The sequence below is a fragment of the Cavia porcellus genome, unplaced genomic scaffold, assembly GCF_034190915.1.
Source record: "Cavia porcellus strain 051 isolate PalLab524CR breed Dunkin Hartley unplaced genomic scaffold, mCavPor4.1 scaffold_14, whole genome shotgun sequence".
In the NCBI taxonomy this organism is placed as follows: Eukaryota; Metazoa; Chordata; class Mammalia; order Rodentia; family Caviidae; genus Cavia; species Cavia porcellus.
Window position 1 is genome coordinate 12765487 of NW_026947497.1, and position 19855 is coordinate 12785341.

Below are 19855 nucleotides of genomic sequence, written 5' to 3' on the forward strand. Positions count from 1 at the left end.
AAAAGACAACATGTTGGTGCTGTGTTGTCTATAGTATTGTGGCCAGCTAATGAAACAATCACCTTAATACAGATGTCACAACCAACAAAATGCTTAAAGGGAAATATATTTTTATTTATTTTTTGGGAGTACCAGGACTCGAACGCAGAGCCTTGTACTTGCCAGCAGGTACTTATGCCTCTGAGCTATATCCCTGGCCCTGAGAAATACAATTTTAAAAAGCAAAATTCCTGGTCTTCAGAACTGGAGAGGTTTGTAATAAAATAGAAACAGGAAAGATATAGTCCACTTAGTTTCATAATTTTACAAATACATGCAGGTTTATTTGCTAATTATATTTTTTCTTTCACATATGGTACAAAAAAATTAATCACGATTTAAGGCTCCAGCTTTGATTTCTAGAAACTCTCATTAAGCCAATGTATTCTGTGATATTCAAAGTAGGTTAGAACAAATAAATCTACCATTAGATAAAAAGTTATATAGATAAAATCTGCTGTTGATTTTTTGTTGCTTTTGCTGTAACACTGTGTTCTCTCAAACTTATAGTGCTAGAAAATTGTGCATTTTACATCATTGCTGTTATTATGATGAACAATCATGGAGAAGCATTCTGTCCCTAAAGAAGGTGCCTCGAACACTTTATATTATTTCCTGAGTAAAACAGAATTATTTCTATTTCACCATTGAAACCACTACACAAGAAATGAATAAAATCTAAGGCATTATACATAGCTGAATATATGGATACATGTAATTTTACTTATTAAAATTATATAAATATGAGGAAAGAAAGTTCAAAAGAAAGTTATGAGCAAGACATTATCTTAGATTCTGGCAGTGCAGACGTGAATACAACAGCTCTTTGTACTTTGTGGGGAGGACCCAGTAAAGACATGTAAACAAAATATGAAATGTAGTCCATGGTGAAAGCTCTATGTATATCAGGTAGTGGCGGTGGGAGGGCAGAGAGTGGAAATGTTTTGCTGTTTGATTCATGGAGTGATTTCCCCGGAGGACGTACCCTGTCTAACACTGCTGCTTATTACGTTATTACAACCCTGTGAGTGTCTTTTCAAGTGGCACTTAACAAATGCTGAACCAGTGGACGGGAAAACTTGGTGCCATGGAAATCCTCCCTTTAGCCTGATGTACTCTTTCCTCATAATATTTTACTTAGAATGTAACTCACTTTTTATTTAGTTTGCTGGTGATCATCTGTCTCATCGAGCTAGAAAGTAACCTGCACCAAGGCTGATTATATTTTGTTCTTTCATACACTCAGAGCACTGTTTCTTGAAGAGAGTGAGGATTTAGTAAACAGTTGCTGAATGAAGAAATGAATTGTATGATATAATTTTCCCTAAGAGGAAACGATGTAGTTACTGACTTACAAAATACGAATTTTTTTTGCTGCTCTTAGTAAGTCAGCTTTTTTTCTGCCAACAACACACATTCTGACTGCGCCATTTGTGTGCCATAAATAAACATTTAGAAAGCTAATCCTGATTACAAATTCTGATACTTTGGAAAATCAAATATTAAAGTATATTAACTGTATAATTATTAACTACCAGTGATCCAACTTCCGTATTCTTAAGATTTTTAAAGGGGTTCTAGCCAAGAAAATTATAATATTCATAAATTTTTAGAAAGTGAGGAATGAATAAGTAAATATAGATGAAATAATTTTTCTAATTAGACTTGATAGATTAGTGGTAGATGTTTTCACTTGCTGAACGATGGTATAAATGTGGTTTCTGTTTTTAGTTGAAGAAACTATTTTTGTCCTTTCTCATAAGCACATTTACCAATTGTTTTCTGATAAATATGGCAGGGGTTTCTTTTGATATATTAGGAAAAGGTAAGATAAGAACCCTAAAAATGGTATAGTTTATACTTGAAGCACAGACACAAGCATTGGAATGGTGCAGTTTAGCAGAAGGAAATCAGAGAATAAATGTCTAATAGGAAATGCCATTGCTGATTAGGATATAAAGTCAAGCACATAGTGTTTTTCTTCTGGACCATCTTGAAATACTCAGTAATTTTCTGATAGCATTTTGGAAACATTTTTTGTTTATTATTTATGCATGGCTATTTTATTAGATTTTAGTTTCTTAAGAACAAGGCGGTGAGACTTAAATCACAATCCACCCTGAGTTGTGTATAGGTGAAAGACATGCTTTTAAAACAGTGAACAATATTCTTAAAGCTATTTCTAGATAGAAAGCATTATACTGATTTATTTCCACTGAGAAAATTATGGTCATTTATAGAAATCTTAAAAATCCCATTATAATAGGTAAAACTTGCAGCATTCTGAAGTGAAATTAGAATTAATTTTCATAAATTTAATTTGCCTGTCTGCCTTGTGTCTTACAATATTATATATTTACACTAACAATTTTCAGCATTTTCCTTAGAATTCTATTCCAATGCAATGAGCTACAGAAAATTTTATTATGAGATAAATTAGAAAACAGTGTATAGAGTTTTCCTTCTGTCAGAGTTGTAATGACAACCAAGATTTAAAAAGTCTAAGAAAGACTGAATTGAAATGAGGCCTTTAACTTTGCTTAGAACATTTCTGATGCTTATTTTCCTTCAGAACTCTTTTTTTAGTGTAATGGCGAGTCTACTTTTTATACTTTATATCATATATTCGTGTTACAGCATTATTTAATGTAATCAAGAATGGAAAACCAGACAGCACATTTTCTTATCAGAGTTGTATCTTTACAGACCACAACCCTTGCTGTCTCTAAGTATGTTTGAGAATACTCTATGTTCAGAGCACTAATCGAAGAAAAGCCCATGGCCTGAACTTGCAGTTATGCTCATTGATGGCCCATGATAAACTATCTTATAGATTTTCCTTTAATCCTCCTCGTGGTGTCTGCATGTGTGAGTTCCACATAGATTTGAACAGCTTCACACAGGACTGACATCCTCCACATCCACCATCTATCACAGTGAAGCCATTATAAGTGTTATTAGACTTATTCTTGATGCAGTACCCAGGTAGAAGCATCTCTTGTTTGTAAAAATCCCTATTTTATTACTGTGCTAGGAACCCATACCTTCAATTATCTATTTGTCAACACAATTACTTGTTGAAATAAATAGTATAGCTTTATCTAGAAATTTAGAAGCTAAATCAGTAAAGCCACACTGGATTTGCTGGTGCCATAAAATAGATCATTTTAATAATTAATATACATAAATAGTTTATGGTAGAAACAATAAAGTTGTATCAACTCTGCACAAACACTAAATTTCCAAGTAATCTGTAAGGAATATATTTATACTATTACATTCAAAATAATAGTTGAACAATGATAATCATTCTTCTGAATAATTTTCTTTTTATATTCTATAAATTTATTCACTATTACAGTAACTTATGGTATTACAGTGCTTGATAATCTTAAAGAAATGAAATAAAGTTCTTGTAATTGTATGTAGAAAATAAAAATAGAATAAAGTCACTTGGGTAACTTTTATGAAAACAAAATACTTTTTCCAAAAAAATAAATTATATATTTTATACTGAAATGTGACTTTATTAAAGTGTTTAGAAAGTTACATTCCTTTTTGGCAGTAGGCGTGAGCATGCTTAATTTCCTCTCCCTCGCGCGTGATAAAATGAGGTGAAAATTGCTCACATGTGAGAGAAACAGCATATTTTCATCAGAAAGGAAATGATACATGAAATAGAAATAATTTAAAAACCCAAGTGTCAGGCAAGAGATACAAAAATTCACAGAGAAGAAAATATTTTTCAAGGCCATTGAGGTGATGCAACCTGTGACGACATCAAGGGTAGTTTTCACTCCTGGGACCCTGTTATGTCTATCAAACTGGTGACCGTGGGTATCTCCAGCCTCCTGAGCGTGGCTTCCAGAAGGAGCACCTTTGGCACCAAGCAGTGCCGTTTCCATGTGGCAGCCAGGTGGCCCATGCCTGTGACATGAATACAAGCCTGATGCTTATGGCAGCGATATTTCTGAGCCAAATTTGCTGGTTTGCCTGACAGATGACAGACTGGATTTTTATGCTAAACTAACTAAAAGTACTTAACATGGACTTAACCAAGAGGAAGACCTGAATGGCTGTCTGGGGATGAGCGTCCTTTGGGCTGTTTCTTCTTCTTGGTTTTACTTTTCTTTTTCTTTTTCTCAGCTTTATTCTTGCTTGCTTTCTTTTTCTTGTGTTCCTCTTTGTACCATGGGCCCCAGACTCCTCCGTTGAGCCGAGGGTTACTCCTGGGGTCTTTGGGTGGGTATCTGACGGGCACTGCGGTCTTGTTGAACTGGGAGAGCCTCTTCAGGAGCTTCTTCACAATGCCTGGGTACCTGCTGGAGAGGTCCACCCTCTCGTAAGGGTCAGCTGTTATGTTGAAAAGCCATATGCTCTTGCCAGTTGACAAAGTAATCCGTTCATTGTGCCACCTGTTTGGCCCCAGGTTGCTGAAAGCCTGCGGGGGAACCCAGTCGCTGTAGCCAGGGTTACCTGTGAGCAGCTTCCAGTGCTGAACCCTGATGGCTGACTGGATGGCTGTGTTCCAGATGCCATAGCCAGCTGCCCAGGAGCCATTTTTTGCCTTGGTATAAATGGGATCGATGTTGTGCAAAATATCCACTCGGGGCGAACGAAAGCCTTCGCTGATGGTCTCCCAGACATCATAACCATCGAGTTGAGTGTGTTCATCAATCTGGCCTTCAGCCAGCGAGATCAGGGTGGGGTACCAGTCAGTGATGTGCACAAGTTCTTTACACACTGTTCCCTTGTTTTTCAGGAGTGGGCTGTGCACAAAGCCAACAGCCCTGATCCCCCCTTCCCAGTAGGTTCCTTTGCTGCCTCTGAGAGGCCAGTTGCTTCCTCCAGCAGTGGGCTGGCCACCATTATCTGATGAGTAAATGATAATGCTGTTGTTGTAGAATCCATAAGCTTTCAGGGCCAGAGTCACATTGTGGATTGCTTCGTCCAAGCAGGAAAGCATGGCAGCGTATCGGCGGCGGTTTATGTTGATAATGGATCGGTAGTGTTCAAAGTACCTGCCTGGGGCTTGCAGTGGAGAGTGGACAGCTTGGTAGGCAATATATAAAAATATAGGCTTTGTGGGGTTATGGGAGGCCAGTATTTGCTGCACTCTCTGTGTGTACATCTGTGTGGAGTATATGCCATTGTCGTGGTCCCAGGCAGCATTGTCATTCTCATACAAGTCATAGCCACACATGCCAGGACTGTCACATTTGTAGTGTGTATAATAATCACCACTTCCCAAAAGGGAACCAAAAAAGGTGTCGAATCCTCTCTTGGTGGGCATGCATTCTTTCTTGTAAAACCCCAAATGCCATTTTCCCACCATATGCGTTGAATATCCAACCTCCTTCAGCTTCTGAGGTAGGGTTGCGTTGTCCAGAGGTAAACAGTTGGGTTGGGTAGGTCTTATGATGGAATGTTGAAGGCCTGTGTGTATCTGATACCTTGAAAAAAGAACAAAAATGTTTTCAAAGATATGTCAAAGAGATATTCCATGGACAACAATGATTCCTGAATACATAAATGTACAAATTTTTAGATGGGTCTCTGTCCCTTTTTTAGGATGTGTTAAAAGTTACTAATTGGAGTTAAGGGTATTCATTTTTGAGTGGGTAGCCTGCATATAATGTTAGGGACAGAAAGAGTCTTGTTTGTCCTTTGTTGCTTTTGCTGCCTGGTGGGTGCTATGCACTATTTTCCGTGAAGTCACCTGCCTTACACCAGCCAATTATGGACTGAAACCTCTACAAACTGTGCACTAAATAAACTTTTCCCCCTTTACCTTTAGGGTTGAGCATCTTGCCCCAGCATCGAGGAAAGTGACTAAGATAACCCCAAATGATGTATGACCTACCAGCATTTTCCCTTTGACTCAGAAGTTGTACTTTAATTAGCTTCAATTTAGTGTTTGAAATTCATTTGATTCATTTGATTCTAAATGAATATTTTTGGAGCTAAGGTTTTCGTATTCATCTCAAAGTCCTTATAACAGAATGTATTCAAATAAATTTTAGTGTCTTAATTCTGTGACCCTCAACTAACAAGATCAGAGAAAGGCTATATGGAATTGGAGTATTATTATTTTCAGTGAGGACCTCATGTTAGTTTCTAAATCATTTCCTGAGACATTTATTTCAAATTAACTCTTAAGTATTTAAAACACATACACAAATCTCCTGGTTTATCATTAAACAATATTTCATACTTAGTGCCTAAACTTTTAGATCTCTGAGAGGATAAACAGAAGCATTCTGGCTACATAATACTTATAGTTAAAAGTCATTTTAGAGTACATGTTACAGCTTGTGCTGAGAATTACATGTTTTCTTTAATTACAGGAAATGAATCCTTATGTTTATTTCCCACACTGTTTCCTCTGTCCCTTACTTTTATTATAGTCCCTTATAATCTAATCTAAGAAAACATGGTGACTTTTCTATATGTTGAGTGAACTTTAACTTTTAGCATTGTTTTTTCCAGAGACATTTTTCCAAGGTTTTTTTTTCCCCGCCAGAAGTTGGTTACTAATACATAAATGTACTAATTTTTTAGATGGGAACTATGTCCCTTTTTAGGATATGTTAGAAGTTACTAATTGGAATTAATGTTAACCCAAAAAGATTTAAAATAAGTAAAAACTGTAAATGCAGAAAGAATGTTATAGAAAATTGTAAGCGTAAAGAGAGATATTCTTGCAATCAAATTACTAAGAGTAATATTAAAGTAAAAAAAACCAAAACGTTTTTCGACAGTGACTTAACTTGAATGGCCAACATACTATACATACTTTGGGTCAATGGCTCAATGTATTTTTAAGTGTTCAAATGATAATGCAGTGCAAATGTGAGTTCTTTAGGAGTGTCCATAGTAGATAGAGTCTGGTAGCTTTGTGGGAACTGTGATGAAAATTGGTCACTATTTGCAAACCTACATTCATATGTGCCCTGTTTATGCCACTGATCATTAGCAGTCATGCTTTCTTAATAATTACAGTTTTGCAATTTAAAGTGTAATAAACTCACAAAGAAATAGACTTCACAAGCATCTTTAAGCACCAGATTTGGAAGGCACTGTTATTATCTTTGGTAATTTTCTTTTTCTTTTTTTTTTCTCTCATTCTTTTGCCATGCAGTTCAAGCTGGCCTTAAACTCACAGCTATCCTCCTGCCTCAGCCTTCTGAATGCTAGATTTATAGGCATGTGCCACCACATCCAACTATTTTTGGTAATTTTAAATTCAGCCTAAGATCTCGAACATTCACTTATGAAAAAATTAATTTTGTACATGGCAAATTTGTAACATCTAGCAAGGAAAACTTGGAGAAATTAATAAGAGAGAAATTTGTATGGGGAAATCTTGGGAAGGGATTCATAGGATGGTTTATTAATTAAATAATTATCGTATGCTGAAAATGTACTTGACTACACTAGCCCTTTGAAAGGCTAAGCAATTCAAGTTTTTCTAATTGAAACAGTTATTATTTTTTTCACCTAAAGATAAAGGTAAAAGGAATTGAAGCTTATGACAAATGTGAAATCCAGGGATGTTTTCAGAAAAAAAAAATAGGAAAAATGAGGTTTGGTGCTTTCAGAAGACGGCACAGTGTTAGTATATAAGTAAGAGATTAGGTGTTTTTTGTTCTGTAAAAAGTAGGGTGTTTTTCATATTGGAAAGGTTGGGCAACAACTCATAACGGGTGAGAGATTTTGAACAGGCTTCTGCTTACATGAATCTGAGCTTCTGTCTGTATGAGAGGGAGTCTGCGGTAGAACTTGGGCAGACATTCAGGGGTCAGGCTTTAGATTCAGACCCGTGTCTGAACTGATCTCCCAGCTACTGCCTGTGTGATTTGGGACAGTCTGTAACTCTTCTGATCCTCAGTTTCATCATCAGTAAACTAAGGGTCATAACACATAGAGGGCTGCCAGGGCAGTGGAAGGGAGCAGAGAATACAGAGAACACAGATTTAAGAAACCAGAGGGGTTTTTTTTTCTATTTTTCCAGAGCACAGACTGGGTGTTGTATAACCTTAATAAATTATAGACATTCTTTCAAATACATTATTGTATTTATTTCTTGCTATTACAGTGGGAAATTATATTTTTATATATTATTTTACAGATGGAAAAATAGAGGGGTTGTATTTTCCCCAACTCCCTCAACCTGGCCCCCTTGGTTGCTACACTGATTGCTGAACAGCAAGGCTATGTCTGATGCTTCTTCTATTAAAAAAAATAAAAACAGTTAATACTAACACTGTCTAAAAAATCAGAGAACAGAAGAAAGAGGCAAAAATTCTTTAGAAGCAAATATGTTCTAATTTCCCAATAAACTGGAAGACGTTGCAAACTGTAATGTGAGGCTTATATTGATCAGAGAAAAAATTGATTATAATTTTTTAAAGTAGATGATTTTTGAGCTGGAGATTTAGCTTAGTGGCACAAGAACCTGCCTAGCTAGTGTGAAGTTGTGAGTTCAATTCCTGGTACAAAAACAATAATAAAAAAGGAAATGATTTATAAGGAATTCAAAAGAAAAAAAGTTAGGCAGAATCAAATCCTGCCAAGTTGGCTTTGTTTTAAAGAATAGGCAGTAAGTAAATAGCTTAGAAATAATAAAAGTATTTATTTAACATAGTCAGCTATTTAACACCCCTAAACACACTTGCTGTTATATCCGTTAGAGCTCTTTTTTTTCCCCTCTCTTTTTTACAACAAAATTGACACATTTTGGATTTTATTACTCCTTAGTTCTTATTACTTTTTTGGGGGGGAGAGAATAAAGTCAAATATGGCAAAACAAAGCTGTCAGTCAAAACCAAGGATAGACATAGCACATGATGTAGAACAGAGTACAAGGTTATCAACAATGGTTATCAACGATGTCTCTTGTTTCCTTAAAAAGAATTGTCTATCTCATTAGATATTATAAAGTTGGACAAAACAGTAGAGAACAAGACCAACAAAACTTAGGCATTGTAAACATTACAGGACTTCCAAAGGACACATTAGTCAAACCAGAATGGGCATCTTAGTGAATCTTATTGCCTTCAAAGTAGTTGCCTATACCCTCAACTTGATACTATCTGACTATATTAATGTTTTTGGATCATTGAACACAGCTTTTTGCAGTCTCTCTGTTTGAATGTCCACTTTGTATTCTTTGATACTGTGATTTGAGCTACTATTTCTAAGATGATAATATGTAATCTATTAACAGGTGATTTCTTACTGTTTTTTTTTTTGTAGTTCTGTATTACGTGTACCCTTACACCGCTTTGTTTTGTTTTGTGTTTTTCTCTTTTTACTTTTAAATAAAATTTAGAAAAAAGAAATAATAAAAGTAGTATGTGAAAACTCTGCCCATGATCTTTATCACATGGTGTAATGCAAAATTAATTGTATTGGCAATAGGAATGGCAATCATATTTTAATGCCACTTGATGTAACAGAAAATTTTCATTTTTGTGTTTTTCTCTGCCTTCTTTAATTCCATGAAGCAGATATGTTCAATGCATCCAAACTGTTATGGTTTATATTTAAACGTCCCCCCAAAGCCTTATGTGCTCATGTGGGAGTGACTGGGTCCTGGGGGCTGATCCTCATCAGTGGATTATCCCACTGATGACTTTAAAGCTAAATGTGATGCTGAGAGGTGAAGTCCAGTCAGAGTAGGTCACCATTGGCATGACCTTCTTCCTCACTGCTTCAGTCTGCTTCCTGTCTGCCATGCATGAGCTGTTTGCTCCCTGTTATGTCCATCTGCCTTGTTTCCTAGTCGTGGGACCTGCCAGCAATGCCCAAAACCACTAAAACACTGTGGGACAAAATAAACTTCCTTCCTTTAATTTGTGGGCATCAGGTATCAGGTACTGTGTCCCAGCAATGCAAAAGTATATAAGATGTAAACCAAAACAAAACAGTTCAAAACACCCTCAGAATAAATACAATGACTTGCCCAAGTTTTATAGTTCACGTCTTGAAGGTTTATTCTAGATTCAGATTTTTAGCTTCGCAGATTCTTTCATATTACACAAATGACTAAATAGACCTATTTAAATTTTGGATTAATTTGCATTAACCTCTGGTATGTATTAACTTGTTCAGTGTTACTACATTCAGAGTGAGTAGTAGGACCCCCCTACCCAAAACCTGACATCACCAGGTGAGCTGTGAGATTCCAGTAGCAATGGGGAGTGTCTCAGAGGCACTACTTCTCTGAGCTGTGGGGTCAGGTAGGAGGGAAACAGTGCCTGACAATCATATATAGTTGAACTACTGGTACTGTTTGTGCCATCGCGCTATAAGAATGCCAAGAATATTCATTTTATTTCAAGAAGAAGCTGGCTGATATAGACAGAAAAGCTTCCTGATGTATTTGGTTTGAGAATGACTTTCACTTGATAGCATCCACTGACTTGATAAATCAAAAAATTATCCAAAATATACAACAAAATTCTGATTAATATGATCTGGAAGGCAGTTTCTGGAGCAGCACGTCAGGATACTTTCTTTGGCTTTATTTCATTAATAAACTTTACCTATGATATGAATATGGCAATAGAAGAGATACTTCTGGAGGAATAGCTAATATTAGAAGTGGCAGAATCAAGAGCCAAAATAATCTAAATGACCTGAAATGCTGAAACATACAAGATTAAATATAGAAACCAAGAAAGGGCTTGAAGGGAATATGTCAAAGGAATGCGGAAGGCTGAGTGAAAAGGTTCTTTAGGGTCAAAATCCAAGTCAGTTTGGCATCAGAATAAATAGTGATAGCAAAAAATTATATTCACAAGTAAAGTTGGAAATGCTGAGATCACACTGACATAACCAAGTAAAAGAGTGTGATATGAAATAGGATGTCCCTATAGTCTCAAATTACCTCCACATAAAATACTTGTTCATTATGTAAGAAAAAGAGAAACCGTGCAAGGAGGAGCCTAAGAGACACCATCTTGATCAAGTTACTGAAGCGAATATTATCAGTAGTGAGGCAATCCAAAACTGTGCAGGACATTAAACCGAGAGGAAAGCAGTACAGTTTCTATGATGTTCCAGCCAAAAATGTGACCTGAATTGAATCCTAAAATTCTTGTCATTCAAAGGACTGATAAACTCTTCCAGTTTGAAATAGACTAGAGGGACATGTCAGCCAAGTGCAAAATGTGACTCTGAATTGGATACTGGGAGAACTGAGTTAAATGGAGTCTCAGGATTAAAATAAAATAGTGATTTTCATGGCAATTTTGTGATTTTTATGGGAGAATATCTTACTTTGTAAGAAATAAACAGTATTGAGGGCTGTGGATCTTCATGTTAGCAACTAACTTTCAAAATGGTTCAGGCAAAAGTTTTAGTTTGCTGTAATTGCACTTTTTCAATAAACATGAGATTGTTTCAAAATTTACAAAAAATGTATAAAAATAATTAAGAGAAATAGAAGATGTTTCACTTTAAAAACATCAATTGTTTAACCCTTAGTTATGAGTGTGTAAATAGATCTGAGAAGGTGGATATCTCAGATCGTAAGTTTAATAAAAGACAAAAGCAATGAGAACTAAAATATTAATTAGATAATACATTATATAGGCAGTGTGAAAATTCTGAGAATAAGCCTTTCTGTGCTAATGAGAACATATCTAAAAAACTGTATTTAATATCTAAGCCCAGATATATATATTTGTTTATAAATTACTCATGTGTTCTTATATTAATTCATGAACATTATAAAACAAACAGAAAATAGAAATTTAAAAGGATGAGATAAACATTAAATGCAAACAGCATCTATAGCATTTCTTTTGAGATCTTACTGAGTTGTCTTGTGTTGCCCCCAAGGGGAGCCACTCCACAGTGGACATTACTGAATTGCACAGAGACACAGAGGCTGATTAGAGGGCTCGTCGGTGGCATAGGTCAAAGATGATAATGTCTTGGACTACCATCTAGTGGTAATAAAAGTGGAAAGAAGTGGGTGGATGAAATGTATCCTTTAAATATAAAATTTGTAGAGCTAAGCCAGTGAGTGAGAAACAAAGGAAGTGAGAAGACAAGGAAAAGACTGAGAATAATTTCCAGATTTGGAGCTTTTATTAATTTGGTTAATAGTCCAAATTATCTCATTTTTTTCCCGGAGTATTAGAATTAAGGCTAATGAGTAAGATTTCAATGAGGCTGATTTTAACACATTGCCTAAAAAGAAATTTGAAAAAAGCAATAAGAAACAGTAAAAACAGGTTAGATGATCATTTCTCAAGTGTTCTCAAACAACCAAACAATCCCCAAAACAGATCCTTGAGCTGCAGAAGAGGTTCTGGATGACCTCTAAGGTTCCTTCTGACCATGAGAATCCATGGATTCCAGACAACAGCTCAGTGTTTCAGTGAAGGTTTCCATAGCACCTCAGAACAGCTTTACAAAGCCAAATTTGTAACATTTACATGTACTTGATAAAGAAGTTTTTACAAACACCTCAACATGTATTTAACTTCTTTTGTTACATGTTGCAAAATACATTTAAAAATTTTTTTTTTCACATAACATATTCTGAATGTTTGTATCACCTTGACTAAAATAAAGAGTAACTAATTGTGAAATGGAGTAGACTTTTTTGGTTACCATCTGGTTATCTGTAAAGAAAATTTCATGGAAAAGATATGGAACTCAGCATTGATGCCAAGTCTGTTAAAAGCAATAGGCAATGCTCTTTCTATTCTGCCAATTTTGAAGAAAAACACTAAATGAGACTTTCAGCTTGGCATAAGAATATATGAAGACTTTTATAATCTTTATGTATTAAGATGCATCAGTTTGTATCACTAGGTGCTGGACATATAATTCATGAATTATCATTTATTTAAGAATATTATGTATAATACTATTGTTTTAATCAAATTACATGTTTAGTGTACTTTTCAAGGTGGAATGAACTCTGAATCCTAATAGTTCTATGCAGATTCTAAAATCTAGGATACTTAATGCAAAATAAGTAGACTATAAGTTGATATTTTTGAAGGAAAAGAAACAAGAATAAAAGATTGCAGTTTACAGATTGAATATCAGTAAGACATTCACAAGACAGGAAAATATAACCAATTTTACATATTCTGAAAGGTGTTTATTCACTTCCTTCCAAAGAGACTCTTATCTCAAAGATGATTTCTATTTATAGGTCTTAATTTCATCTTTTAGTTGAATATATGTTCTGGAGGCAGGTGCAGCTCCAGGAGAGGTGTCACAAAAACACTGCCTACATTTGTATCTTGCAAACAAATGGATGACTGAATTACTCTTCTGACTTTTACCTGCTTACTGCGTGCCAGATACTAGGCTAACTTTGGGAGTCACGAATATGACTAAAATGGGGCCTGTTATCGAGGAGCTCAGTGTAGTGAGTGAGATAGGTCACGAGAGCATTTTAGTGACAGCGGGAAGTGCTATCACTAGACAACCATATAATTTTTTTGGTGCCCAGAGCATGGTCAGGAAAACTCTCCTAAAGAAACATGCTACAGTCACCAAAGTCATACACCCATGACACAATCAGGCTTACCCAGAAATGTGCTTTACTAAACTTGTAGGCAAACTCTAAAGCCAATCAAGTTGACAGTCGCCATCAGTGGTGGCGAACCTGTGGCACTCATACTGCAAAGGGCTGTTAGTGCCATTGAGAGCTCTGAGAGGTTTGCCGTCACGGATCTAGACCAGCTGTCTCAGAAAGTACTGAAAGCAGCTGAAAGAACATGAATGAAAGAGAATATGAATCCTGACAAAGTGGCCGAAAACATACACTGGAGGAAAGAGAGCTTCTTTAACAAACAGTGCTGGAAAAACTGGCCATCTACATGCAGAAGACTGAATCTAGACATATATCTTACCATGTACTAAACTGAAATAAAACAGGTTGAAGATCTGAATGCTAAAACAGAAACATCTAGCCTGTTGGAAGATAAAATAGGTAAAAGTCTTGAAGTCATAGGTATAGACAAAGACTTTCTGCTTGGAACCCCAGTTGTACAAGAAATAGTACCAAGAATCCACAAATTCAATTTTATCAAATTAAAAATTTTTGCATAGTAAAAGAAACAATCAACAGAGTAGAACACCACTTACAGAATTAGAAAAAGCTTTTGCCAGCTATCCTTCTGACAGAGGACTAACATCTAGAATATAGAAAGAACTCAAAAAAGTTATACTCCCGAAAATAAAAGAAATAACCAAAAAATAGTCAAGTGAAATGAATAGATACTTCTCAGAAGAAGTAAACATGGCCTATGAATGGATGAAAAAGTGTTTAACATTACTGACCATTAAAAAATCACACGAAGCAACACTGAGCTTCCATCTTATCCTAGAAAGAATGGCTATCATGGAGAAATAAGAGACTGCAGAGGGAAAAGTAACACTGTTGTGTTGGTGGGGATGTAAACTAGTGTAACTACTGTGAAAATCAGAGTGAAAATCCCTCAAAAAACTAAGACAAGAAATTTAATTCCACCCAACTAGTTCCCTTTCCTAAAGAATTAAGACATCATATTACAGTGACCCAGGCATACTACATTTATAGTAACACAATTCGTAACGGCTAAATGTTGGAAAGGGCCTATATGTCTATCAACAAATGAATGGATGTAGTCATGCATTAATGATACCATTAATGATAAGTGAAATAAATCAGACACAAAAGCTTGAGTATCACATGGTTTCTTTATATGAGAAATCCAAAATATAAGTGATATAAATGAACAGCAAAATAAAAGATAACAGGAAAAAGGGAGATAGATTTTTTGAAAAGGGGAAGGGGCCCAAGAATGGAGGAAGAGAAAAGGAAAAGAAAAATGTAAGCTGTGTTATGTACATGCACCAACTTCCCATGAGGAATGTAATCATTGTGTACCGAAAACCTGTACGCATAAAAAGTCCATGAAGGGAGGTAAAGAGTGTGCCTCAGTGACAGGAGCAGAATGTTCACATCCAGAAGCTCAAGGTGGTGGCTCTCTATGCACTACCATTTAGATTATGAGAGCAGAGATTCAGAAATATCTTCATGGAAGCACAGTTTACAGAGCAAGTAGATACTATGTGACGGTGAGCTGCGGTACAATACAGAAGAGAATTATACATCAAAGCCTTGCATTCGAAAAATCACCGGTTGTGGTATGAAGACTGGATCAAAATAAAATCACACATAACCTAAACTAAGAGATACATGATCACAGTTAAAAGCAGGATTAGTGACAATGAAGATGAAATAAAGGGAAGGTTACAAGAAGGCACATTTGGCAGGATTATGAACTCTATGTGGGGAACACTGGAAAAGAACATGTTAAAAATAAATTTAATAATCTGGATGGCTGAATAACTCCTTCCCTCCCTCCCTCCCCTTTCCCTTCCCTCCTCCTCTCAATCCCTCCCTCCCTCCTTCCTTCCTTCCATTTATTCATGAATGAACCCAAGACCTTAGAATTGAGCAACATTTCTAGTCAGTTTATTACTTTCTACTTTGAGACAGGCTCTCAGTAAGTCACTAAGATGCCCAGGGTAAGCTTGAACCTGTGATACTCCTGAGTGCTTCAGTCTTCCAGAGTGGAAGGATAATAGGTATGCACTACAACATCCTGTTAAAAATGTCTTTCACTGAATTATGAAATTGAGGAAAGGGATCAAGGACAAGGGGAAGACACCAAAGGTCTGCTCTGTTTACAGGTATCTGTCAGATCCATCTACCCAGAGGTGCACAGAGTGAAGTCAAATAAAAAATGGAAACCCAATAACTTCTTAGTCTTTTTTGAATTCATGAGACTGTATAAAGACATAGAGACCACAGGCCAAACACAGATCCAAGAAAAAATTATTTAGAATAAAAGGAAAGTACTAGAAAAGATCTGAGCTGAAAAGAGTACCCTGTGAAACAGGGCAGCAGAGGAGAGCTTCAGAGATTTTACTAACTACATCACCTACTGTAAAACAGCCAGGAAAAGTAAGAACTGAAAATTGCCAGCTGATTTTTGATAATGAGTATGTATAACCTTCAAATATACTTTAATAGAATGGCTTGGGAAGTCGGTTGAGTTTAATAAGTTGAGTTATGTATGTAAAAGAACCAGCACAGATGGTGAGCACTGATGCTCAAGGCTGGAACTCCACCAGCTGATGTGAAGTGTTCTGACCTACTGCTGAAAGACCACCTGGTGGGCGGTGCCTGCCGTACTGCAGTGGTACCTCGATTCATGAATTTAACTAGTTCCATGATTCTGGGGAAGATGACTGAGGGTGTGCCCAACTCTTGATATGGAGTTTGCAAATTGAAACAAAATTCTGTGGAATGTTTCTATTTGTGAGCCAATTGTTGGCAAACAGAAGTGTTGATTAGCCTACGATATTACTGTACTAAGTATGTGTAATAAAAATGTGTAATTCCCATGGAGGCTAGAACTTTATGAACTGCTTTATTCATATCACCTAGAAAAATACCTGGCTCATGACAGGACATCAATAAACACTTGTTCAATGAATTAGATAAGTGTTCACAGAGAAAAGGAAAAAGTATAAGGATGTAAATCTAAATCTTTCACATGATCATTTCCAGGGATCAAATAATTGTAGGAGAACAGAAACTTGTGTTGTCTGTTGTATAAATGGTATATATAGGTGCATTTATGAATACAATTTAAATTAGTAGATTTCAAAAAACTCTACCTTCTTCGATTTAGACTAATAAGGGACTAATGTTATCAAGGCAACAAATTAATTGAAATGAAAAATGATTAAATCTACCTGCCAAAATAATGTTGAAGTGTTTCTCCTAGTGGGGAGACTAACCAGATAAGAAGGCAGGAATAGAATGAGCATCCTCTTAATGTCAGAGGAAAACGTTCCCTTCCCTAAACAAACAACTTGTAAGTTCGTGCCTTTAGGTAATTTTTCCTGGTGTTTAAGGACAAAGCTGCTTTTTGTCCTTAGAAATGCCTTGCTCATCAAAAATATATTAGCTTTTAGGACATTAAAGCTTTCTCTGCATTAATTGCAGTTTTTTCTGGTCTTTACAGAAACGTGGCTGCCAATCACGTTAAGTCGTTTCTTTCTGGAAATAGTTCCCATTCAAAACATAAGTTTCTTCCCCACTGAAGAGTCTTTTGTTGGGCTCTTGTTTTCTTATTCTTTTTTTATTACTTTCTCTTTCTTTTGCTTCTCCTCTCCTCACCTTCTTCTTTCCCTTTCCCTCTTCCTCCTCCTTTTTTGGAACTATCCCTTTGAAGAGGCAAGCTTTAAATATGATTTAATATATGAACTACAAACTACCAAACTTTTATTAAAATGAATCTTTAATTATATAATTAATGGATTCTTCGTTTGTAAAAAATAAAGTTGAAAAAGAAACTTTGCATTTAAAAATTACTTAAAGATTCTATTTCAGGGATATATATTATACATACATAAATCATATTGCAGATATAAAATATATCTGTATTACCAACAAATATTTTTCTTGTTATTTTCAATAGTACTGCAGAATACTTTAAGTACCTTTCAAAAAATGTACATGTTTCAGTCTTTCTCATTCTAAACACAAAATACACTTACAGGAAACAGCTTAAATATTAAACCATGTCTTATGCTATCACCAGTGCCCTAGAAACAGGTTGTGCTAAGGAAAATGTCCCTAACTGAAATCCAAGAGGTAATATTTGGAATTTTCAAAGTAAAATATTGACTTCATAAGAAATGTTTAAATTTTTTCATTGAAAATATAATGTCACTTTTATATGAATTGGTTCAAGATTTATTTATTACTCTAGAGACAGGACTGCCATATTGAAGAAATCCAAAATATATTTATAGTTTGATTTTTATGAAAGAAACATTATGAAGTTTTACATTTATATTCACTAGGTGTCTTTTCTAGAAAATAGTTCAACAAAAAGTTTCATTCTTGAGTGGAATTATTTTCTCTTAGACATTGTTAGAGGGTATTTATCAGGTAACTTTCTTGAATCTGAAATTAGCAGTGCAATGAAGAAGTATTTCATGCATGTGGAACAAATCAGTGTCCTAGCTACAAGCCCTGTAACATGGTGAATTTCAAGATGATCTACTAGGGAAAATGAGGGAGTCTTCTCAGGGAGGGAGGGAACCCCAAATTCAGCTAGTACAACCCCCACTTAGTAAGTACCCACAGCACGTCAGGCACTGTTGTTCCAAGGGTAGTGGGGACAGAAATAAAGGCTGATGTGCTATGGGAGCTGTTGTGATGTATCAAATATCACAAGGAAAGAATCACTTTTACAATTGAGAGAAAGCTGGAAGATAATACATCTGCTTATACCTCAAGTCAACTGGGTTTATTAAACTTTCAGTTTATTATTTTTAAAAGATATTTATAATTCTACATTAAGTCCAGCTAAAGATAAAATTATGGAGCAAAAAAATTGCATTAATTGGTCTGACAAGAGCCTCAAGGATAGAGAAATTTACACAGGCATTACTAGAATAGGACATAGCCACCCATTAACATATTTTTCTCTTAATATATTTTTCATAAACTTTAATCTGCTTCTGACCTTACTTTCTTATTAGTGTATTTTCTAAATTCTAAGAGTGATTGCTATTGTTTCTGTCCTGAACAAATATTGAGCCATTTTAAATAGCTTAGGATTTATTACTAAAATGGCTATATTATTAACCAATTAGTGCTGGTAGACAAAAATACATAACTGATATTCTATAGTCTCAAGTGTTGAACCTTAAAAGTAGCTTTAACGGATAGGAAAAAATTTACGAATTAAAATAGATCCCTTTCTTAGAGCTCATCATTTCTCTTCTGTCATATGTACAACAGCATGTTCATAGCTGCTTTAATTCTGCATAGTAATTATTTTCATTTAACCTTATCCTTTCTGTAGAAAAACTACTTAGACCATTTGTTACATCATTCTTAAGACTTTAGTATATTTGAAATATTTTATAGTAACATTAATTTTTAAAACCAAAAGTAAAAAATAAGTACCTTCAGCAGTCTGCAGTAGATAGAACACATTGCCTGGAAAAACCCAGGGATAAACTCTCCCCTGCCTCTGGCCTCATTCTCAGGATATCTTTATCCTTCAGGGTACCATCCATCCTTCCCTCCATCCTTCCATCCTTCCACCCTTCAGGGTGCCATTCCAAAAGGTCATTGTATGGGAAGGTTATTTCACACAGTAGAAAGTTCACTGTGTCTGGGTTGGAAAGATCACCGCCTGGAAAGCTCCACCATTCTATCTCACGTGCTCTCTGGCTACTGTAGGTATCTTTCACAATGCTTGCCCCTGATGTTCAGGTCAGATTACAGCACTACATCTTGCTTAAGGGGAATCATTACTTTCCAGGATGGCACATGGAAAAATAAGTATATATCAGTTGGAAGTCAGGTTGGTGGGAGAGCTGGTAGAGGCTAAACTTTATCACTGGACACACCTCATGGCATGGTATCAGAGGACTTGCTGTGGCACATACCTCAGACCAGTCCAGATTTTCTAGCGATATTGAGAAAAGCTCACTGTATCAGACACCAAAGTGCCCTGATTGGAATCAAGCTCTGTAAATTTTAGGAAACTACTTAACCTAAACCTCAGTTTCCATTTCTAAAGGAGATACCAGTAGCAGATGCTAACATCACAGGATTTGTTTTTGAAGGGGAGGTAGAGCATTAAATGACACAGAATATTATAATCTGTACAAGTTTATTCAAATGCTATTTATAAACATTACTACATTTTCTTCTGCTGCTGTCCGGTCAACCATCCCTTCAATTTCATCTTCTACC

General features: G+C 35.7%; 1 protein-coding gene across 1 annotated transcript in view; it reads right to left on the bottom strand.

The window, feature by feature from the left end:
- Positions 1-279: 279 nt before the first annotated feature.
- The window catches only part of Arsj (arylsulfatase family member J), a 71968-nt gene continuing 52392 nt past the window's right edge, over positions 280-19855 (bottom strand). Inside the window, exon 2 of the mRNA XM_063260702.1 lies at positions 280-5492. Within this exon, the coding sequence (XP_063116772.1) occupies positions 4091-5492 (1402 nt within the window). The 3' untranslated portion in view covers positions 280-4090. The remainder of the gene's footprint in view (positions 5493-19855) is intronic.